The 25,242-nt window shown below is 41.1% G+C and overlaps 1 protein-coding gene across 1 annotated transcript in view; it reads left to right on the forward strand.

Annotated features, from left to right (window-relative positions):
• Positions 1-24,985, forward strand: part of LOC306962167 (multiple epidermal growth factor-like domains protein 11) — a 131,280-nt gene extending 106,295 nt beyond the window's left edge. The window contains exons 14-22 of the mRNA XM_079555243.1: positions 6,006-6,152; positions 9,134-9,268; positions 15,035-15,163; positions 17,140-17,268; positions 17,747-17,875; positions 17,994-18,122; positions 19,592-19,825; positions 23,678-23,950; positions 24,793-24,985. Of these exons, the coding sequence (XP_079411369.1) occupies positions 6,006-6,152; positions 9,134-9,268; positions 15,035-15,163; positions 17,140-17,268; positions 17,747-17,875; positions 17,994-18,122; positions 19,592-19,825; positions 23,678-23,950; positions 24,793-24,974 (1,487 nt within the window). The 3' untranslated portion in view covers positions 24,975-24,985. The remainder of the gene's footprint in view (positions 1-6,005; positions 6,153-9,133; positions 9,269-15,034; positions 15,164-17,139; positions 17,269-17,746; positions 17,876-17,993; positions 18,123-19,591; positions 19,826-23,677; positions 23,951-24,792) is intronic.
• The last annotated feature ends 257 nt before the right edge of the window (positions 24,986-25,242 follow it).

Genomic DNA, 25,242 nt, shown 5'->3' on the forward strand with positions numbered 1-25,242 from the left:
TAAGCCAAGACAAGGCTCAGTTTTGAGATTCAATGGTTCAAAATCAACAAATATGACAGAGAAAGGAGAACAGGTGCATCAAACATCCCAATGGAGACTCCAATTGATGCATAATTTCTGGCGACTTCATGCTTGAATTAACGTGATTTTACTAGTTTTCTTGATTGAACACTGTTGGCATTAAGGATTATGAGTCATTAATAATAATCATGATGAAGACGATGCAAACGTGAACTGGAAGATGAGTTCCCTTACACCACAGTGTTGCAACTTTAAAATAACTTTAAAGACGTGACTCTGACTTGCTGCTGCCGGCAATTACCCTGGTCCTTTGATTTCAACACTAGAACATAACTATAAACTCTCCAGCAGTATTTTCTCCCAGGACTTTTATAGTAATTATTTGGGTCACTCACTTTTACTTCTACTTGTGTAAAACAATTTCAAAGTAACGTTTCTCTTTCTTGAGTGAACATTTTGACTTCCTGATCCACCTCTGGGAAAGTAACTGATATTTAATCGAAATCGAAATCTCTACTTGGGTAAATCTCAAAAATCGTGAGGGGTCTGGTCTTTATAGTCGTCAGATTTACAGCCATTTCTTTGGCAGAAACAGCACCTAGTTTGCAAGTGTGGACGAGAAAATGGGAGGTTTTGTGCGTGAAATGATAATGTTCTTGTTTGAGCTGAGGTTTATATCTTGTTATTTCTCTTTGAGTTAGTGGCAGTGTTTGTTCAAACAAATAAATAGCTCAAGATTATGTGGCAGGCAGTGAGTTAATGATGGACAGACGCTAGCATCATGCTAATAACAGCTTCAGGTCTTGATGCTAATGGCTATAATTTAAGGAAAATTAAAACCGCACCAAGATTTTCAATGTTCCAGCTCAGAAAATAATCAGCCTGTTTTTGCTTGTTTCATTTGTTATTGTTTTTTTATGCTCTGAGATAAAACCTCCTCCTTATTGAACACAGATGTTTCCTCCAGTTAAGCACCCAATGTTTTTGAACACGTAGCCATCAAGTTTTTTTGTAGATTTGTGCAAGACCCTGCTAAAGCCTGATGGAGAAATAGCAGGAGGAGGAACAGGGGCCAGTCACATGTTCCTCACTTGCTGACATTTCACTTTCACAGCCCCAGCCTTCCAGCTCTAGCATCAGGACATGGGACTGTACAGTATGTAACATGTAAAACGCTATATGCTTCTCTTCGAGTGTCAGGCTGCGATCCCGTAATGAACCCCCGCTGTTCCTGTCTATAGGCAATCACCCTACGTGCGGCGTAATGAGGCCACATGGTCACAATGGTCATGTTTTCTTCTCCCCCGGGAACACCGCGCTCCGGCTCAAAGGCATTTTACTCTCGGGTCCTGTTCGCCACCTCACGTTTTCATTTGAACCGTAATGAACGAGCCGCCGCTGCCTCAGAAGGAGCTTTAATTGAGTTATTACGGCGCCTGGGCCCACTCCGAAGTCTCTCATTTTCCAAGTTAAACAAGGCCCTAACGAGGAGGAGACGGGCCAATGGAAAACTGGGCTACTCGGGATTCGCAAGCGAGTGCTTCTCAACTGGAGCGTTGGGACTGAAAAAAGTGGCTTGCTCAAGAAAAGGTCATGTATTTTTTAAAATAAATTCACAGTAAAATCATTTAAAGCAACTACAAACTAAATTCAGATTCAAAGTCCTCTGCTGTGAATGACCTCTCTAATTAAAATGATCAAACTTCAGTTCATTCGAATTCAGGATAATTTCAGTTTGAATTTTGGCAAGGACACAGTTTGAACACAAAAGAGGGTCATTTATTGAGACGGGGCGAAAGCTGATATAACATATAAATCTACACAAAGTTACATTTAAAGGGACTATACAGAGTTTAAACATGTTAAAACTAAGCCCAGACCTGTTCACCACAACTGCCTGTAAAATCCTGCACTGTCACTCAAAAAGTTGTTACTTTCGGGTCTGAAGTGCCGTCATGCACAAGCTTAACCCTTGTGTGCCCCATAATTCAGAGTTACACTCGTGGTCACCTGGGGTCATTTTTGACCATTTTTAGTGTAGCTTCAGACTAATGGCCTGATACAAAAAAATTGTGTTTTTTATTTTTTTTCAGTTTGTAGGCCTTGTTTATGTAAAAAAACACCAAATCCTGAACAAACAACAGTCATAAAATATCAAAAATCGAATCGATCATAAAATCTAATGCATATCAGTGCTCTGAGTAGTTTTAGGAGAGATCATGATCAAAAAAGATGATTTTGAATAAATAAATGTGCATTTGTTTGGTGTTTATAGAATATCAGTTGTTTGTATAACTTTTACAGCTTTGTTTTTCCTAACACATTCTGCTCTACTGTATTTTTACTTTCACTGTCAAACTGCACTGAACATTTAATATTTTGATAAAAGTTCATGAATTAAGATGTAAACTCTGCTTTGAGCAGATTTTTTGATGAGAATATAGAGACTTTCCTGAAATAAGAGAATGAGAATCACAGTTTGGCTATATTTCGCAACTGGGTTATAGCACTGGTTTTTGGGTCCTAAAACTATGAAAAAATGACTGAATTCAAAATTTGTTAAATGTGCATGTAGTGGAGGGTCTGTGGAGTGTATGTTTAAAAAAGTTATGGATTTGGAGTTGAAATGAAGTTGGTATGAAAGGCAAAAGTAAAAAATATAGCTGGAATCACAGACATGTAGGACACTGCCATTGAAATGAATGGAGAGCTGCTGCTGTTTTCAGGCTTTAGGCCCTATAACTATTGTAAAAATATGTGAATTCAAAATCTGATGAATGTGCATGTCAAGGAGGTCCTCTGAGATGGAAACATAACAATGGTTTCATATCTGAAGCACAAATGAAGTCGGTACAAAAGGTCAAAGACAGAAAACATGGAGGATCGGCTCATGTCCATTGAAATGAATGGGGTTTTGCCGGGGTCATAAATGACCCCAGAGACCACGAGTGTAACTATTTGCTCTCATTCAAAAATGAAACATTTTTCAAAAACAGAACCTGCTCTACCTTTGAGCCTCTCCCAGTGCCCAATTCACCAAATAGTTGAAGTTATATCCACTTCAGGATTTTCAGTGTTACAGGGACATTTTTGGCTCAAAATTTGACTTTTTTTACATAAACATGTCCCACCGACCCAAAAAATGATTAAAAAAAACTGGTAAATTTACTATCAGTGCATTTTTATGAAGTCAAACTGAAGATAGAATCCACATTTATTTCAAAATGTTATTTTATGAGTGAAATATTAGAGAAACAAAATGGGATCAAAAATGACCCCAGGTGACCACGAGTGTGACTATTTGTTCTCATTCAAATGTATGAGAAAATTCAAACACAACACAAAAGTTTGACTATTTGGAAACTGACCAGATAGTCCGAGTTAGATTTTTGATATTTTATGACTGTTGTTTGTTCAGGATTTGGTGTTTTTTTTTACATAAACAAGGCCTACAAACTGAAAAAAAAATAAAAAACACAACATTTTTGTATCAGGCCATTAGTCTGAAGCTACACTAAAGATAGAACCCAAACTTATTGAAAAATGATATTTTATGGCTGAGATATTAGAGAAACAAAATGGGGTCAAAAATGACCCCAGGTGACCACGAGTGTAACTCTTTCTCATAACATTGTAATCCCTTAATCAAAAAATGTAAAAAAAAAATTACTGGTAAAAGTCATGGATGTTAACGCATACCCGAAAATTCAGACCATTTGATAAAACTATGACAGAGATACGCATCGACAAAGTGGTCCTGGGGTCATTATTAATGAATTAATAATATAGAAGCTGCAGTTACTCGTAAGACCTGAGGTGGCAGTAGTGAGTATAAAATGACCAACTTGCATCTAGTCTCTTTAAATTCCCTATACCTTATTTGTTTATGACATAATATGAAAGATGATTCCACTAAATGAAAATGTTAGTTGTGCTCTAAACTCATTCTGATTCCTAAAAACATATATGCAGCGTCACATATCTCCACAGGGATGAGTTTATAGGCACATTTCACAACTTGCAGGGTCACTGTTCATAGTCACTTTCACAGAAATGCCAGGAAACTAGCCTGCAAGCTCATGAAATTGATACAAATGAATACAATATACTTTAAACAATGTACTAAAGGAGGGCAAAACAAATTCCATTGCACTATTAGAAAAAAAGCAGGTACAGTGCCTTTAAAGTAAGTTACTAAAAGTTCCAGTGTCAGACTGCAGCGAAATAGAAATGGATTTGAACATTGTCAGAGATGAGGCGTGTCTCACATCTTCAGGAAGACTGTTCTAGATTTTAGATTTTGGTGCCAGACCATGAAGAGACTTGTACGCATGGGAGACGAAGTACTGGTACCTAAAACAGTGGCCAAAAGAAACACTTTGACTGCGGACCTGTTGTGGCCTGTGTTTTATCTTTGTCACCTGAGTCACCAAGTTAGAGCAACATCACAATGTACACAAGTCGGACTGTTTGAGCGTAAAAGTCTGATTTATTATTCGGCGAAGGAAATTACTCCATTGCTGCTGCTGCTCCAATCAATATCTTGTTTTCATGCTTCAGTTGTGACATAAACATGAAATAATGTGAACATCCTATTATTGAACCAAAAAAAGTCCTAAAAGTATGAACTAAAAGAAAAGAAACTGCATTCATACATTCCTTGGATTCTCACCTGTCTAGGTCTGCTCATATCGATGAAATCACAGACAAAGCAGAAAGGTATCGCAATATCCAGGAAATGTATGGCATACTTTACCTATGTCTTTTGCTAAACAGGTTGTTCAATCTCGTGTTCTGTGTCATTTGGGAGACGGTCCAGTCATTTGGTCATCTGCTTCACAAAGAGATCTTCACAAACTTCAAGTGGCACAAAACAGGGCTTCAGTTTTCCTACAGGATCAATGTGACTAATGCATTCACGCCTGGGCTTACAGTTAACAACACAATTCAACTAAGACTAATCTTACTAATGTGGAATTGAAGCAGCCACAGATATGCCACTAGACGGGCACTGGGTGGTGACTTAAAACTTCCTCGTCCCAAAACAAATTCTCTGAACACAGTGCTTTACAGAGCACTATTTACCTGGAATCAGCTCTCAGTCAGCACACGCAGAGAACAAAATGAAACCACATTTAAAAACATGTCTACACAAGAACTGCTGCTGATTAGCCTGGTAAACCACTGCCACTTCTTTTCTGTGCAAAGGCTCAATCTGGACACACACGTTAAAACAATGACTGAGTTGAATTGAGGACAGGCAAAAGTATGGCAGAGCCAGGCAAACTGCAGATGACCATGTGAAAATTACATTTTTCCTGCCTGTTATTTACTGGCTCTGTGTTTCACTATATTTCTGTAGACATGTTGAGCAAATGTATTTTATAATGTAAAGTATGTAATTGTAATCTTTTAAAGGACCGCAGGAAGACTAGCTTGCTTTAACTGGGCAGCTAAAGGGGATCCTAACAAAACAATAAACAATAAAACAATACGTTAACATGTAGTTTTTGCTACTTAAAGATTGACTCACTGTAGGATGAGTAAAAAGCACCATATGATAAAAGTTGAAAACGTTACTCAGTTCCATGGACTTGAGCAGATTAATACTCGCGTCCTGATAAACAGTAATAAGAGTGAAGTAATGGCCCTTTATGCGAGCGTGGCCCAGCCCTAGTGACCGGCCGGAGTCTGATCCCTGTGGAACCTCAGCCCCGCACAACACTGACGAAACACTCATTAAAACAAGGAAAAGTTTGGAGGAAATTTCACTGTTCGTAGTCATTCCTCTCTGGACTAATGTCAGCTCATATTATTTCCGATAAAGATCGAAGGCTTGTTTTAGATCCTTATTTGAACATGACAACACAAAAGAAATGAGGGGGAAATTGCATTATTAAAAGATGAAATTGTATTTAATAAGTCAAGAGATGACACCAAGTGATTTGTTTTCATGCCTTGTCCCTAACCTGTGTATGTTTCAGGGGTGCACTGTGACAGCCTGTGCACTGAGGGGCTCTGGGGTCCCAACTGCTCCTTCAGCTGCTCCTGTGAGAACGGAGGCTCCTGTTCCCCCGAAGACGGGACATGCATCTGTGCCCCAGGGTACAGGGGCACCAGCTGCAGGAGGGGTAACACAACTTTTCTTTCTCTTAGTTTATGAGGGTATTCTGCAAAATCAACTTTTTAGAGCTTTCTATCATGTTACAATGACCTCATTAAAAATTGTCCTAGTTGTGTTTTGAGCCACTTTTTCAGTAATGTCTTTTCCATTGGTAGCTCCCAAAAATGCTTGTGTCAAAGTCAGCAAGGGAAACTACTGGATCTTCAGCTGTTTTAGACAATATTGCATTTTCTACTCCACAAAGTGTACGATAACATGAAGACGATGATTACCAGATGCCTGCAAAAAGTAAATACTCCTTGCCCAGAGTACCCCAAAGGGAATGAAGCAGGTTGTTGTTTGCTAAAGAATCCCACCTCTCTGACCTGGGACAGAAGAGCAGTTTCTAGGCAGGCCGCCCAGAAGGAGGGAGAGCGACCCGATCACATAACAATTATCAAGGACGGCCATACCAGGACTAAAGATGTTACTACTAATACTACCACTACTACTCGCTGTACGCTTGTACAGTGACAAATAAAGCACTTACTTACAACTGCTGCTGCTGTCAGAGGCATGCTGGGGAATCGGGAGAGTCTGGACGTTGTGCTATTACAGGCCTATAAGCTTTAAATGGGCTGCAGCAGGAGCCTGGGCCGCTATTTGAGACACGAATAAGCCCCTGTCTGCTGTTACTTCGACTGCTGCTATAAGCCCGGCCAGCCAGACTACATGCTTTTCTATTCTATACAAAGATGTGTTTAGTTTAGTTTAGTTTATTTGTTTATTTGAGCAGTTAACATTCTACTCAAAAGGAGTGGGCCCACCCCCGAAATAATTACAATAAAAATGTTCATATCATAATAGAGCAAGGAACATAGGAATACATCATACACTCAAACACACAACGTACCCATTTATGATTTAACTTTATCCTATTGTAATGTCTTTATCATATAATTAGCAACATCTTTTTTTGATTTGCCTCATTAGCAAAAGAGAACCTGTTACACTTCAAGGCGGCTATTTTAACACAGCCCAAACTCACAAAGCCTTGTTTGAAATGTTCATCTAATTAACACCTTGAGTGCTGCGCTGTTTTTTGGAATTTAGCTTATGTGTGCCAACAATCCAGACAATTTTCATGATATCTGTAGCTCCACAGTGTATTCTATGTTATAGCTATGGACACATGATATGGCTCGTTTGAAAGATGAGGCTCTAAGCTCTCTGTAGGTGAAAACAGTTTAATTCTACGTGCCTCGGTTTCTGAGAAATCCTAAACAGAGGCTAGTTTTGATCAAAATCACAGATTTTTTTACTAGAAACGGAGATATTGCGTGTTTTATGAAACACTCTTCTTTCTTATTAACTCCTCTCTCCTCACTGGACAGACACTAACATTATGGGAAGAGGCAAATGCCTAAATATCGCAACATTGTTGACATGTTTTGAAACACCACGCGTTGCCGCAGATCAATCGCTTTCACTAATTATCGCGTGTGCATTTAAACAGCCTGGTTCTTGGATTGAAGACTTTAACAGGATGTTTCTCAGCCGTCCTTGGACTGATAGTAACCATTTAAAAACTCAGATAAATGTTAAAATCTCAACTGTTTCTATCTTTTCATGGGAAGCCGAGTGAGAAGTGAGAGAGAAGTGTCGGGTTTACAGCCGCGACGCAACACCACGCCCCCTCGGACAAAAAAAAAAGAGAAAAGAAACACAATAATATATATATATAATGTAGATTGTGATTTTCCACAAGTTTTTGACCGTCATTTATTTCACTTCTGTTCATCAGAGAGCTACAAAAATCACACTTAAGGTGGATTAGAGTGTCTAGTTTTGTAATAAATAAAAAATACAATGCAAAAACGAAATGAAGCACAACTACAATAATGGTCTTGTTTCATGTACCATGTCTAGTATAGAGCAAGTAACAAAGGGCGATCATTAAATATTTCTTTCAGATGGTTACCAATGCCAAACACTTTTAACATTACCGAAAGTCACGAGTTTTATGTTAAAAGGCACATTAAATCTACAAATTATATGTGATCTTGCTACTTCCACGTTGTTTTTGCCATCCTCAGTATAGTATTTTATGTGTAATTTTCCTTCCTTTTTTTTTGTGTACAATGTTTTATGTAAACATAGTGTAGTGCGTTAAAAATCCAGGGTGTAGATCGGGCCAGCTGAGGAGGGCAGCAGCTCCCCATCAACAAACCCCCACCCAGCTGCCCTAACAGCTGAATTTGTAGATGTGTAGCCTGAGACTCGGCATGAATCATTTGAGTGAAACGTTAAATAAAGCGACTGGAAAAGCACCATATAAGACTAATGCATTATTATTATTATTATTATTATAAAAATAAGTGTCACTAAACCAGTGGGAGAAATCCTGCCGTGATGACACCTGAAAATACAAATCAGCATTTTTATTTTATTTTTATTTTTTTGTGCATTTGTTCAACATTTCAAAAGCCACAGCACGGCTCCTGCTGCTCTAAAGGAGGTGAAGGATGAGGATCAGATTTTAGAAAGTGCTTGTTCATTGCCTGTCAGTGTTCTGCTGTTGAAGTCTGCAGATTTGGGAGAAGGCCAATGTTTTTTACCTGAATTATGGGTTTTAAAGTAACGTCTGCTATAAACATGTCAAAAAAGTTCCCGATAAGAGGATCTTTCAAGGACACTTTATCAGCTTAATGTAAGTTTAGTGTCTGGGAGCGACACTGAAGTGACAATTTGAAATACATTTGAGTGCATAACGCATATTTTTTAAGATGATAAGAAGCAGACAACAAACTGCTTTTGTTCAGCGGAGGGTAAACGGAGATGAATAACACTGTATTGATATGACATACTTCAAAGAGAGACTTCTTTTTTTTACTTTACTTTTATGACTTTCTGCGTTAAGCCACTCCCTTATTATAGTTTGACGGGGATCGGCCCAGCAATTACAGAGATATTAACCATTTGCTGCCTCTGTCTTACCTGTGCCTGCAGTGTGCTCCTCCGGTTGGTACGGGCCGCGCTGCTGTCTCCCTTGTCCCCAGTGCGTCCACAGCAACGGCCCCTGCCACCACGTCACTGGATTCTGCGACTGTCTGCCCGGCTTCTACGGACCCCTCTGCAACCAAGGTCAGGCACACGCTTTACAGTCAAGAAGGTTCCCCACGTCCAGTTTCTGTGCAGAGTTTGCATGTTCTCCCTGTGCCTGTGTAGGGTTTCTCTGGGTTCCTCAGGCACCATGCTTGTTTTGTTTTTTACTTGGTCAGGACAGTGCATGTTAACGAACACATATGGGACACGATTGTAGCCCTTTGTTGTCCCACAATCACACTCTCATTCACATTCTCTCTCATCATGTCCTATTATACATGTTTTTAGTGGTACATCCAGCACTTCGACGATCAGAGCACACAGAAGAGAACATGCAAACTCCACACAGAGGTCCCAACAAGGCCCCCCCTGGCCCAGGGATCGAACCCAGGACCTTCTGGGTGTTAAGCTGCTTTTCGCTTACCCCAGTGGCATCAAAGAAAAGGTCAAATGTAGAGGACAACTTTCCCTATGGGGACAAGAAAGTGCGCCTTAACCGTAATGTAACACTCACGTTAAGAAAGTATCACTTGATAGATATAACTTACTAAAGAAAGTTTAGAAAATGGACCAGAAGGTTCAGCTACTTATAGGAGAAGTGATAAGAATGAGACTCAGACAAAGGCTTTAAAGTTTAGAAAAGCCAGCTTATATTTTCGTAACAAAAAAAATAAAACAAAAATGTTTTTATATTAAAATTCTGTGTGTTGATACCAACAGTGTTTACTGTTACAACCTCGTTTTCACAAAAACAGTTGCTATAAATTCTAACCTGGGTGCACCCTCTAAAACAAATCAGGTTTCACAGTAAATGAAGCGTACATTACATGAACCTTCAACATTTATGTTTGCAACAAAAGAAAAACTGATGTATGAATAACTATATCATGTTTATGAAAGAAAGGCATATTTTCTTAAGCAATATTTAAATGTGGGTTACATTAACCTCAATAAAACATGCATTAGGACACACGTTTGTTGAGGTTTGAGCTGTCAATAGTTCTTATGTGACAATCGTGGAAGTCAAAACAGGGCAACGGTAAAGTTAAACACAAGCCTGGGCTTTGTTTATTGCATATTGTCATGAGATTTTGGAAATTTAGAAATACAAATAGTGAATGTTATGGGTCGCAGTTCCAACAAAATGGAGAGCTTCTCCCATATTGTATTTTTTCTGTTGTCATGCATCTATAAGCTTATATGCTAAGGGTTAGCAAGCTTGATACATAATTAATTCCTGTCTGTTTTCAGAGGACATACCCACCAATAATTGCAGTTATTTCGATTAAAATAAAATTCTACTTATTCTACTTCAAACAGTCCTCAAAAAACCCACAATATTACAATATTCTAGACATTTATCCAAAACATTTGTCCTCACCTTTGCATCTTAAATCTAGTCGATAACAACCTTTAATCCTCACAAGCCAAGCACTCAAGCATTTATGCAGATCTATGTTGAGAAGTTAATATTGAGACACGTTTATTTTTTTATCACCGCTGTTGCACAGAGTTTGAAGGCCTCGCATGAAAAGCCTGTATTTTCTATGAGAATCTCTGCAAAAAGCCGTCGCCTTGAGCTTCTTGTCTCTGAATGGTTTAAAGGCTTCAGTGCGAGGGCAGGTTAAACAGGTGCTAATCCAGCAGCGAGTCAGGGGGAATGTGAATAAATATTCATCAGATTCCAGACCCAGGACTTGCAGCTGACCAAACATGAGGTTTAAATGTGTCTCCTCCCGCTGTAGAAAAAGGCATTGTCGGTGCCGGACTTAGCATTGAGGCATGTTTGGCACATTGCTGGTGTAAGCTCTCCAATTTTAACCCAGGCTGCAAGAACGAGCGCTCGGGAAGGGTTTGTGTGTTTCATCTGAGGGTCTGGAATCGCACAGACCGAACAGCAATCTTGTTTGTTTTTTTCATTTGTTTGTTGTTTGTTGTTCTAATTTTTTATGGCAGTATCTGTGGAAAGTTTTGAGAAAATAGGTCCCTATAAACATAAACTTTTTATAAACATACTCCTTCAGATGGATCCCAGGCGGCTTATTCAAGAAGAGCTGCGAGATACTTCCCTGTTGAGTGCAGCTCAGGCAACAGTTTGCCCAGATAAACAAGCTCTTTTTAAAACCCTGTGCGCTCCATTACTAGTTTGTGCTTCTCTTTTCTCTGTGGTTATGATTGTGAATGCGTTGTGGAAATATCTGTATTTACATCAGCGTGAGTTGGTGCCGCCGCGCTGGAAGATGCTCCTTGTTTGTTCACATGCAAAACATTGGAGTACCACAGGCTGTACGTATCAGTGGCAAGTCCTCCACAACCATCACACTGCACACGGGGGCTCCTCAATGTTGTGTGCTGAGCCCCCTCCTGTTCACTCTGCTGACCCATGACTGCACTCCAAAGTACGACTCAAACCTCTTCATCACAGTGGTGGGCTTCATCAGCAACAGAGACGAGTCAAACTACAGGAGTGAGGTGAGCAGTCTGGCCATGTGGTGCACACAGAGCAATCTCTCTCTAAATGTGGAGAAAACAAAAGAGATTGTTGTGGACTTTCGAAGAGCGCGGGTCCTGCATGCTCCTCTAACAATCAACGGTGCTGCAGTGGCGAGGGTGACCAGCACTAAGTTCCTGGGTGTGCACATCCCAGAGAGGCTCTCCTGGACCATGCACACGACATCACTGGTCAAGAAAAGGAATCAGCGTCTCTACTTTGTCCACAAGTCAAGAAGAGCCAGAGTCCCAGCCTCCGTTATGTCCAACTCCTACAGAGGGACGATATAGAGCATCCTGACCAAGGCCATCGGGAAACTGAACTTTTTTTAAATGTTTAGTCTGCTATATAGGCCGTGCTCGTATTTTTTTGTTGCTATTTAGAGACATATTATAATGGTAAAATACTAATGACTACTGATACGCCTACTTTAAGATTGTTTGAAATTCAAGTCTCCTGCGGGAGGTTTTCCAGGCATGTCCTAGTGGGACAAGGCCTCGTGGAAGACCCAGGACACGGTGGGGGGACTATGTCTCCGAGCTGGCCTGGTGTCGCCTCGGGGTCCCCCCAGAACAGCTGGAGGAGGAGTGTGTGGATCGGGAAGTTTGGGCATCTCTGCTGAGACTGCTGCCCCCGCGACCCGGCCCATGGATGGATGGATGGATGGATGGATGGATGGATGGATGGATGGATGGATGGATGGATGGATGGATGAAATTCAAGTTTTCATGATGTGTAGCTCCAGTGCTTTTTTCCGTGCACTGTGGAGTGTATTTGGGATTCTGCTGGTCAGCTCAGAGCGGTCCATAGATAACGCCGTCGTCCTCTCTCTCCGCTGCTCCGACTGCATAACTCTGTCTCACTAATGGCCGTATCGACTGTGGCGCTAACTGCTGCTTAACTGCTCACCCAAAGCGATCCGTCAGGTTAGCTTTAGCCATAATCTACCCTAAAGGTCTTCGTCATTTTAGTTTACACTGCAGTGGGTTACTTTATCATTCACCAATAATAGTACAGGGGCATCATTATAAAATTTAACCTTATATGGCATTGAAAGCATTCAGTTAATTTCCAACATAACGTGCAAAATACTTAAAACATGGACAAAAACTCCTTCAGGCGTAAGTTATGCTACAAATTTGTCTCAGTTTAGCAGTTAAAATATTGTGTTTATGTGTTAGAACACCATTAAAAAGCATTTAGTTTAAGTGTGCAGTAGAAAGTAAATCATTTAAAATAGTACAGTGACAATAACTTTGCTTCAAAAGTAAGAAAAATTGTGCCCACATTCTACCTTTGTACGGCAACACAACAGGGACAAACCTCCTTTGTTGTGAGTCAATGCCTCTAACATTGCATTTGCTCAACATTACCACCTAGTGTTCTGGAGTACTCATGATAAGGCTTTTTAAAGGGACAATTTAAGCTTCCAATATTAATTACTACTCAATAATAAAAAATACCCCTCGACTCAGTAAACCTCCTGTCCCTGCAAATTGAACCAAGGACCTTCTCGCCATGTTTTCTGATTGGTGGAGTGAGACTTGTTTAATATAATGACACAATAATCTAAACTAATCTCTTAACAGATAAAACTGGCCCCAGATTTAAAGCTCTTTGTTGTGACAGATGTTTTAAGCGTTGAAAGTGTCTCTTTTAAGCTCATCTCGGCGGCTCGGTCTTATCTCGACTTTGTTTGAGACGGAGAGATTGTAATTAAATCAACTGGAACTTGAAACTGTCTGCACATGGTTTATCTGACGTCTCTGTCGAGTCAGTACTCAAAGGGACATCAGAAACACTTAAATAAAATCGAGGCTGCAGCTTTTACGTCACACTGTTGGATAAATGTGTATGTAGCATTTGCCTGATCTGAGTCATAAGTGGATCTCTCCTCTTTAAAGGTGCGTTGTGCCATTTGTTATGTAAAAGGAAGAAAAAAGTTTTTGAGACCCAATGGCTGTATGGGTGGTTTACTTTCCATCATGGTGGCCTCTACATCTCTCCAGGATCAATTGTTTTGTAGCTTTTCTGGTAAGAGGGGACCTGGTAGGGTCCCAGAAACCAATGTGATGCCCATAAACTGATGAAGACGGCAATCTGGGTATTTATGACGTAGCCCCTTAGTAATGATGTCCGCCATAATAGCATTAATGAAGCTGTTCAAGCAATTCTTATGGGTGTCTCTGCAGCCAAAGTGGTGTTGTGCGGCAAGTTGCACCCAAAAAATGTGTACTGTGTTTACGTTTCTGCAACGTTTCTGAGCCTGTTCCTATAAAGGTGCACTTATGATAGTAAACAGCTTCACGGATTTCTGAAGTTTCTCCATAATAAACAAATTATTAGATGATGTTTAGCGGCCATTAGAAGTGCACCCGACCCACTGTAGGCAGAAAAAACTGCATATGTTTTAACATTTGGATCAGAAGCCACAGTTTTCAATGTTATTTTTTATAATTAACTATTTGATTAATGACTTCTAACCAGGCTTTGACATCATCCAAATGAGGTCGATGGCCGACAACAGCTGAAAACATCTCGATTGTTCATAATTTGCGATGTTTGAGGCTAAATGCTGACCAAAATACAGAGGTTTCCCAGAGTAGCCGTTTGTTTGCTGTTTCCAGAGGTAGTGCACCATCTGTCCTTTCTATTTTTAGATGTATAAAGCGTAAAATGTTAAAACTACCAATCCTCAAAGTGGAGTTTTTTTGTCATCAATGGGGCTCTCCTTTTCTATCACCTTGTTCCGTCTAGTCACGTGGTCCCTGTCGTTGTGCTGTCTTCATCAGTACTTCAAAAACGGACAATGCGAACCACAATGCTACGTGAGCTTCATGCTACTTATGCTAACGTTAGCCACAAGTGTTTCGCCGTTTTTTGCTTCTACTGTGAGAAATCGTCCGTATGAACCCAATTTTGGCTCGACTTTATCGGTGTGTGATAAATATGTTTACAGTCTGCCAAAAAACTAAAAAGAGGGAAACATTTTGATTCCCATGAGAAGTTTTCTTCCCCCTTGACTAGGCCACGCCCCCTTGTATGACGCATTGCCATATTATTTTATTTATTTATTTGATAGGGGAAAGTGTGAACAATCAACATGTGCCACAGCATTTGGGAATAAAACCAATTTGCAAAGCAGTAAGCCATTACCATCTGTATCTATATGGAGACAACGTGTATTTCCTTATTATCTGACATTCCCTACCATTAACAGAACTTTTATAGTTTTGTGATATGATTTGGAATATTTTGTCTTCAATGTTTGTGTTTTTCTGTAAAACTAACACGACCCCTCTGTCCGTCCACAGTCTGCCCCGGTGGGAAGTTCGGAAAGGCCTGCGGCGAGTCCTGCTCCTGCACCAACAACGCCACCTGTAACCCCATCGACGGCTCCTGTCAGTGCTTCCCCGGCTGGATCGGACACGATTGCTCCAAACGTAAGACGCACAGAGCAAACAAATGACATCCCGTTAACTCCAAAGCTGCGCAATATTGACAAAACAAAACCCTTGCAGCAATATTTCTGACAAGACTTTATAAAGTTACATGCATTTTAAATAACTTCAGAAGCAGCAACATTGGAGAGAAAACTGTTTTATACATGAGCAGTGGTTCCGTGCGGCATTAGAGACCATTGAAAGTTCAAAATGAAGATCTTAAAAGGCATAATATCTAAAAAGGGAAAAAAAACTGTTTTTTTACTCGCTAACTTCATCAACATAAAAAAATTATTGTCTAAAACGCATTCAACTGCATAACTTGCAAGTAGATTTGCTGTCAGCGTACACAAATGACGTCCAGTTTGTTTTAACATATTCATAATTTCCTTCTTTATCTGTATAATGGAATGACTCTAATGTTTAGAAATGATAAATCATTTGCTTTTGAGTCGTATTATTTTGGCATATGATATTTTTCTGCAATTATCAGACCGTCTTATTAAAGTTGGACTAATATCTCAGCTCTATAACTGGTCCTTCCACCGAAATAAAGCAACAAATAATAAAAAAAGAAATGCCTACCACCCTTTCCAAAAGTAATGACGCCATTATCCGGAGTGATACTCGCAAAAGTGGCCAAAGCATCTGAAAAGACCAAAACTTTTTAAAGTAATGGCCAAATTATCTGAAAATACACACCAGGAAAATGGGGCATGAGGAGTTCTTTCTTTTGAAATATCGGAGCTCTAAAATAAGTTTGTGAATCATGTCTCTAATTAGCAGAACACACTGGTGCAACGGCCACTGTGCAGCAAAAAATGGACATCCACAATAGTTGTAAATTCTCCACTTGACTAGTTTCATAGTTAAAGCTCAAGATTATCACTTTTTGAAAAGGGCTATACGTTTATGAATTATTCTGCCAGGACAGAAGAGGGCAGCACTGTACTTTCATGCACTGAAGGCAAAAAACGCTTTGACTTTGAAACAGAAGTTGGCCTTTGTGTTTGCAGAGGTTCTCAAAGTACTTGGTTTCATTACTTGAGTAAAAGTGCATATACAGTGTAGGGCTGGGCGATACATCTTATGAATTTGATTAACAGAGAATTCGGAAAATGGCTAAATTGTGAAATCGGGTCTATCACTCCATGTCCACCTCATGTGCGCCGTGCGGCCAATTGAGCAGCTTTTTCATAGCCTTTGTTTTCAGAAACTGAACCCAGCGACTCTCTGACGGTCTCTGCTGTTTCTCAGAGTGACGATGGGGTTTTCTCTCCCCTCACTGTACCCGACACAGCACCATGCATAACTCCATCCTTTGTGTCTCCATGGAGACGGCTGTCAATCACAGCCGAGCTCGAAGCTGAAGATAAAAGTAAAATGCTTTTGAAAACTCTGTGGCTGATTATGAAGTTTTACTTTTAAGAGCAGACAAGGCATATTTAAAACAGACGTAACAATTTAAATGATTGTGTAATTAATCCAAGTATACATGGGCTTGACTCTGAGCTGTTTCCTTCATATGAAAGTTCAGCAGACGGAAGTTTATTTCCAATTAAAACAAATACATTTTGTAATTGTCCACACTGAGTACATTTTTTCTTTTCTTAGTAGTACAACTAGTCAAATATTACACCGATGCTTTGTCAAATATTTATTTACTCAAGTAGCCTATTTGCTGTGGAAGATAATATTAAAGTATTAAAAGTAGAAAATATAAATCAGTTTAAATATGTGTTATGAGTTAAACTTTGTGGCTTCAGAAACGTTTTGGGCTAAATCTAAAGAGATGCACCCATAGATTTCTATTATGACCTAATATGAGCTGGGTAATATAATGAATATAATGAATATAATTAAGTACAACACAGTGACTGTATTTGGGAGGGAAGTCTTCCATTGCCTTCACGCTCTGTCGGCCGTGGCCCGGTCTCCTTCAGTAATGTTTTCTGCGTTCTCTGTCCTGTGCTCAGCGTGTCCACAGGGCTGGTGGGGGCCGGACTGTATCCACTCCTGTAACTGTCACAACGGAGCCGAGTGCGGCGCCGTGGACGGAGAGTGTGACTGCGGACCGGGCTGGACCGGACTCTTCTGCACGCAGCGTACGTCAAATAAGAAGTTTGCAGAAAACGGTCGTCTGAGTTTTAAAGTCCAGACACACTAATTAGCATATTTTCCCAACACCTTTCATTTTAGCTCTGCTTCCCTTGACATCGGAGCACCCTCTCCTGAGCTTTTATACAATCTCCCAAGTGTATTTTCTAGATGCTCGTGCTGAATTTTGAATTAGACTACCAAAAAACAAAAACCCTAAAGGCTTTGGGGGCAAAAAGTAGATTTGATATCATGGCAGTCGCACACTTTTTCCCCACTCCTCAAAGACACTCACCTCTAACCTCCCTCCTCCACCATGGATATTCAGTTTAATTTCTTGAAAATGATCATATTTTATCTTTCGATCCAATCTGTGCTGGTGGCTCTCTCATAGGGGCAGGGGTCAGTTATTATTGCATAGTGAAGTCCTGCAGCTCCATCTAGTGGCAGTGGATTTAGTTACAGCTGTCTCCTCTCTGTCCCCAGGCTGTCCCTCCGGTTTCTTCGGGCCACACTGCTCGGAGGTTTGTCGCTGTCAGAACGGAGCGGACTGTGACCACATCTCTGGACTCTGCTCCTGTCGAACCGGCTTCATCGGACACAACTGTGAACTCAGTAACTCGCTCTATAATCTCTAATACTTTTTTTTTAACCACGCGATAAAAGTTCCTTCATCAAAAACATACCCTGCACATATTAAATCCCACTGATCGTCCCCGTGTCGTGTTCCCAGAGTGCCCTGCCGGGACGTTTGGCTACGGCTGCCAGCAGCTCTGTGAGTGCATGAACAACGCCACGTGCGACTATGTGACGGGCACCTGCTACTGCAGCATCGGCTTCAAGGGCATCCGCTGTGACCAGGGTGAGTTATCAGAAGACTTTGTTGTTACAGAAATACAGTCTGTCAAACCCGTCAGGGCCAGCGACTTAAACCTGTCGGAGAAACTGCACTCAGCACCTGAGGATCGTGACACTCTGATGAGGGTCATCCAGTGTAGAATTCAACTATTGTGCATCTTTGTGGCTTAGTCAGGGTTTGTACATGGCAGCAGCAATGAAGCAAAAGTCCAATGTCAATGAATTATGCCAAAATGAAGATTGTAATTGTCACCAAAAAACATTTAAGTCATTCCAGCAGGTATTGAGTGTGAACATTTTTTTAGTAATGGCACAACTATAATTTACAGTGAAAATAGTGATGTTCCAGACCTTTTTTTCAGTCATTTTTACCCAGAACTCCCCCGAACGAACACAAGAATCAGCCCAACAACGGAGCAGGCGACACAAGTGAAAGCTTTTTGCACTAAAGTCAAAGATAAATGTACAGTCGCAGCCTCTTTTTATTAGTTGTGACGCCAGATTTTATTCACATCCCTTTGTTAATTTTAGATGATTTAAATATTGCATTTTAGATATTGTGAGTTATTTGGCTGGCGTTTTTAAAATTTTACATTAAAAAGAGACAAAAGACTCGGCTCCCAGTAGAAAGCCATAAATCCCATCACTCGTGAAACCTATGGTCCAAGATGTGTTTTCAGTTTTACTGAGCAACATTTTTGCTTAAAGTTCCTGTTCCCATTTCTTTTACTTGCAGTGAAATATGAACGTTTTTATCAGTATTACTCTGAAAGTTAGCCTGATCAGTCACACTGGAAGTTGTGAAACTACTCACATACTCATACTCATATTGATATGTATGTTATGAAGAAGTATACTTAACTGAATGTAAATCTTTTGTGCATAATTTTGACCGAACAAACTGAACTGAACTGAACTGATATTGAGATGTTAGAAATGCGTTGGATTTTTTTTTTAAAAGGGACTATAGGGAGTTTAAAAATGTTAAAATTATGTATTTTCCTCCCCCTACATGTTCCAGCCATGTCCTAATGTGTAGAAAGAGCTCAGACCTGTTCACCACAACTGCCTCTAAAATCCAGCACTGTCACTCAAAAAGGTGTCACTTCGGTCCGAATCATGCACGAGCTTAATATAGAACGTGCAGTTACACATATGGCCTGAGATGGCAGTAGTGAGTATAAATGGCCAACTTGCGTCCAGCCCCTTTAAGTGCATAGATCTGCTTCACTTGTGGCATTTAAAATATTGGCCTAATGAGAATATTTGAGGCTTCTCATATTGACAGAAGCTCTGAGAAACGGGGAGAACATTCTTTGCTAACCACTCTGCCTCTATTCTGTCATTAAAGAGATACTGAAACAAAACAGACACTAAGGGAGACTGATTACACTTTCAGGACGCCCTCGAACCACCTGTTGTCACATTATTCTGATCTCATTCTTACTCTAACCCCCTGTGTCGTCCTCATAGCGGCCCTGATGATGGAGGAGTTGAACCCGTACACGAAGATCAGCCCCGCGTTGGCGTCGGAGCGCCACTCGGCCGGAGCGGTGCTGGGCATCGTGTTTCTGCTGCTCCTCATCCTCACCATGTCCGGCCTGGTGCTGTGGTTCAGATACAGACAGAGGGAGAAGGCCCAGCAGGTTCCCAGCGTCACCTACAACCCAGCGCTGCACCTCAGCAACGCCGACTACTCACTCTCCGGTAAGAGAAACCACTTCTGTTTCAGCGAGAGTCCTTGTCTCACATGGATGGGGTCGGTGTTTGTTTGTTTCACTGGTTTTGAGTGCAGAAGGAGCTGAAGTCGTTCACACGGTTTGTCATTTTCTAACTAACTAACAACTAACTTTAATCCACAGGTTGTACAAGTTGAAGTCGCTTGGGTTCCCCTGACTTGTTTTTATGAACTTTGTTGCTAGCAATACACACAGTACCCTCCACAAAATTCCTCATTTACAAATGTATAAGTGGAAAAACTATTGTAACTGAGATCAATTCCATATCTGTATCTTTTTCCTCAAAACTAACGACATAAAGAGTCTCCAGTGGCCCAGTAATGCCCATGAATCATTGCTGGAGACTGGGTTTTGAGGTCATTTTCTCCACGTCAAAAACATATATATATATTTATTTATTATTTGCTTGATTCGCGAAGTTCTTCCACGTCTGAATCCAGGTCAATTGGAAATCCCGACCAGCCCAAACATTGACAAGTTACTGTGATTTTTGCGCATGGACAAGAATAACACGACCACTTTACAGAGTTGATCTCCTGCGGGATAGCGGAGGACGCTGTGTCATATCTGTCCTGTATGTTATGGACGGTGGTGTTGAATGTGTGTGAAATGTCAGGTTTGCAGTGCATCGGGCTGCTGTCAGACCCCCCTCCCAGCAGCAGCTCTGTCGGGGCCTGTTTCTCTAACCCCAACTACCACACGCTGGGCCCCTGCACCTACGCCACCTTCTACGCCAAACCGGACAAGAGGCCCAGCAAGGTACACGTCTACGCTACAAAACTTTTAGAGATACAACTTTTGGTGCTATTTTAAAAGAGAAAAAAATGCATCATTGGGGCTGCACAATATAAGACCAAGGCTAATTTATTTATAAGGCATATTTCGTGTATTTCTAAGCAATTCAAAGTGCCGTACAGAAAGAATGTTAAAAACAACTGTTAAAAACACAACAAAATCAAAAAGTCAGTGTATGAAAAACAAATAGTCTAATGATGTAATGCAGTATAGAAGGGCTCTTTCAGGTTGGACAGATATTTTAGGCCATCACATGTTTATTATTGTGCTTTTGTTTGTTTCAGGTGAAAGCGAAGAGGCGTCACAGGAACAGTGCTCCTGAATGGGGCGCCTACTGTAACCTCAGTGAGCTGGGTCAGTCTGTCAAACACTTCACCGTCTTTCAAAAGTTAAAAGCTACACAATAAATGAGTATAAGTGTTTCGGGCGTCTGTCCCATGTTCTCAGACACCAAAGCAAAGACCACCATTAAATAAACGGAGCTGATTTAGACTATTTTAGACATCAGTTTTTATCAATACATTATCTAGAAATAATACTTGACATAAATATATTTTACATTGATTTGAGTTGGTAAGTAAAAGAAAATAAGTAATAAATGACCCTCAAGTTTATAATTTAAAAAAAAAACATCTCATTGCAGTCACAATTAGATTATTAATCTCAGTTTACTTGAAATAAGAATTATATTTTTATTCCACTGGCAATTTTATTTGGCAAATGAAAACTACTAAAACCAGATCAAAAAGTAAAAAGGTAGTTTTAACTAAAGCAGTGATTTGTGTTGCCTAAAGGTTTGCTGTGTTCTTGTTATTTATGTTTATTTAATCTTTTATTTCATGCCTTCAGCCGTAAGACCTTTAATTTAAACGTGTCGCACTTCAATACGGCCCGCAGTGCACACGTGATCAATCCCGATATGCGTTGCCTGAAATGGGTGGAAACCACGTTTTCACAGACATGAAGAAAGATAATGCATAACTGCAGAAATTCTGTTGCCCTTTTGAATGTGTTTAGGAAATGACAGTCTATATGAGAATTGTAATTGTTGAAAACGACCCAATTTGCAACTGGTCCTTGCCCTGGTGTGAGGTTCAAAACTCCAATGTGGCCCTTGCATCAAAAGGTTTGCCCAAACCAGCTCAAGGCGAATGTGCATAGAAAAGAAATGGAACAGCGGATCTACGTCGCGCAATGGCAATTTTCCAAACTAACTGTGACTACGTTGGCTTTTTTGTGCTTTGTGTGTGACTTGTCCATGTGCTCACAGGAGTGTACTGTCTGGACGGGCGCAGGTTCAGTTATCATGTGGACCCCCGATACAGAGGTACAGCTGCTCTCAGGGTGCTCCTCTTCTCCTGCTCTGAAACTGACGCTGACACACCACCCGCCTGTTTTTGCAAAGCCCAAATTAATCACTTGCTTTAAACCTGTTTCCTGCGCTTTATGACTGTATTAACCGTGTTATGCACTTGAACGACGATGTATGTTTGTATAATGCTTTGCCCTTTTCTCTCCTGCAGGACAAACGCTGCTCCTTCTGTGTGTGTCTCTCTCCTGCTTGGACTCTTCCCTGCTCTGTATAATCATGTTTGAAATACTCTGAACTCTTCCCGTGCGATTACTCTCCTCCTTTCCTTGCAGCATTTATTGCACCTATAACTTAACCATGTTCTTGTTATTGCTTGATTGTTCGCTGTGTTTGTTTATGGCACAGGTTTTTATTGCATTCTCCATACTCCCAAGCCTCTACTGATCTAAACACTTGTTAAAGCACTCTGAAAATACAGAAATATTGTCCATTCCTCTTAAAATGACCTTTCGGAAGTTCACCAGACGAGCCCTGTGCTGAGAGATGATGCACAGCTTCCCAAACGCACAAAAATACATCTTGAAAGAGTCTAATCTCCAGCGGTGTTTGTCATGAATAGACGGGTTTTACACACAAGATGCTGTTACAGACTTACAAACATGAGTAACATTTTGAAAAACTAAATATTAAATCGTTTTAGTGATTTGTTGTTTAGCTTAGCTGTGATTGGCTAATATGAGGTTTGCTTGATCCAATCAGCAGCCGAGCCTACGTGCACTGGCCCATAACTTTGTGTCATCCTACAAACTAAACAAGGGGGTCTGCCGTCCCCCAGTAGGGTTTACTTAAAGGAAATGCGTTCAGTGTTTTGGCAGTGCTTAAACAGGTCGTAAAATGTTTCTCTTACACACTCACTCACATAAGGAGACAGTGGAAGCACATTATGATAAACTACAAAGTTATTGTCTGACTATTGGTTCACACTTTACTGCACATTACTAGCATTACAAGAGTGGGAAACAGGTACATTTCATGGCTTTGTTTCCTTATTAATAACATACTGCTTGAATCATTTCGTGTTCATCCTGAGTTAGGGTTTGTGTAAGAGCTACGATTAAACATATTACAATGAAGTAGCTCTCAGTCAGATATCATCACCTTTGTAATTTTCAATGATCATTATTGACTTTTCATAAAAAACCTGCCCCAAAACAGTCATTGTCCAATCATACTTCAACCAGACATTCCCCAGGCAACCTGTCATAGAAACTATTGCCTCAGGACCCATTTCTCGCCGTTCAAAGCCAATAAACGAGCTAAAAAGAACACAGCCAGCTAACCAGAGCAAAGCTAATACTCGTTTATTATCCGTCTTGTCATTTGGACAGAGTTTCATGAGCTGTCATTGCTGGACATCGTCACAAAAAAAGCTGTTTATTGATATATATATGTTTCCCCACTGAGCCACAGCCGTGCGGGGGCGACAAATCCACTGCAGCCTCTCTCTCCTCCACAGCCAGGACAAGGGGCAGACCCCAGACTGGCCATATTTTAATCAATACTGGACTAACATAAGAAGAGAACTCAGTGCCAGAGGTTCAGGGAGTAATCAGATCAGATTATTGTTATGACTGTGCTGTAGAGTAAAGTACTGCCGATTATTGTCACATCTCCTCCCGGTCCTAACACTCCGTAATCTCTGCCCCGGTACAGACTACATGAAGGGCTCTCTGTCCAGCACGTGCTCCTTGAACAGCGAGAACCCGTACGCCACCATCAGCGACTCGTCCGGCGCCGTCTGTAAGCACTCCGAGAGCAGCTACGTGGAGATGAAGTCACCCGCTCACCACGGCCACAACGGTCACGTGGCCGCCGCCCACCCGGGTCACGTGACGCATTGCTGCCCCGCCTCCATCATCGCCACGGCAACAACGGCGGCGACGCCAATGACGGCCGGCCATCCCATGAAGAACGTCTATGATATGGGTACGATGACGGATTCAGTTTAGAAATTTATGACAATTAAACAACTCCACATGCAGATTATTATTCAGCTTGGAGCAAAAAGTCAGTTCTTAATTTTGGTGAAAAAGTTGCCTCTATTTAATCTTTAAAGGGGGAGTATTATGCAAAATCGACTTTTTCAAGCTTTACATCATGTTATTATGTCATTCCCTCTTTAAAAACATGCCTGAAGTGTTGCCTTGGCACATTCACGTATTTTTGAGTAATCTGTAAAAACTCTGATGGCGGCCATTTTAGGGATAGGCTTGCCTGAGTCCTCCTAGGAACGCCCCCACCTCCTGGAGACGCCTCCGAGCTTTCGTCACCAGCCGAGTAACCAACCACTGCTCCTCAGCAGAACCCCCTCCCCACTGATGCCACAGACAGCGTGTGGAGGGGGCGTGTCGGAAAGGGTCAGAGGTTCTTAAAGAGACAGAGGCCTATTTCAAGACATTCACTACAGCCATTTTGAGAGAGCAATTTTATACAAGGCAGTTATTTTAATTTACTGCATTTACAGACCAACAGAAGGTTTGGTCATCATTGTAGTGTGATATAGACTGGTGCTATGTGATTGAAAAAAGCATAATACCCCCTTTTTAACAGTTCTAGTCGCTGTTATTACATTATTGGTTTCTACAAGTTCTGTGCAGATAGAAAAAAAAGGCTTTACTTTTGCGAAGAGACACAACTGATAAAAACTCGCCCCAATCACACAGTCAACCTGTTTGCCGAATGTTTACAATGTTGCTCATGATGAATTAAGAAGCAGAAAGTACCATTTTGTCTGACCAGTTCCTCCTTAACCTTTGTGGTCCTTCCAGAGCCGACCATCAGCGTGATCCAGGCGGTCTCCTCTTACCCCCAGAGCCTGTACGACCTGCCCAGGAACAGCCTGGTCCCGAGCCACTACGACGTGCTCCCGGTCCGGCCGAGTCCCGCTCACCTGCCCCTGAACCCCCACACCACCCCGCCGCAGGGCAGCCCCACCAGCTCCCTGCTCTAGGACCCTCCCCCTTACGGCCCCAAGTACACACCAGGTCAATGAGCATCCGCCAAGTCACCACACACACGCCGCAAAAGGGAGAATCTTAAAGATAAAATGGCTTGAAATTTAGAATATTGTCCAAATTTGCAAACATTTCAGGGGACTAAAAGTTTAAGATTGATTCTGTCGAGAGCTCTTGGTGTTTTTTTCTGCTCGGTAAAATGTCCCACGTCCCAGAACGCTTTGACATCTAGGAACTTCTACAAAAATGTTTTCCGTCTCATCT

This window comes from Gobius niger (assembly GCF_951799975.1).
Source record: "Gobius niger genome assembly, chromosome: 4".
NCBI classification, from domain to species: domain Eukaryota; kingdom Metazoa; phylum Chordata; class Actinopteri; order Gobiiformes; family Gobiidae; genus Gobius; species Gobius niger.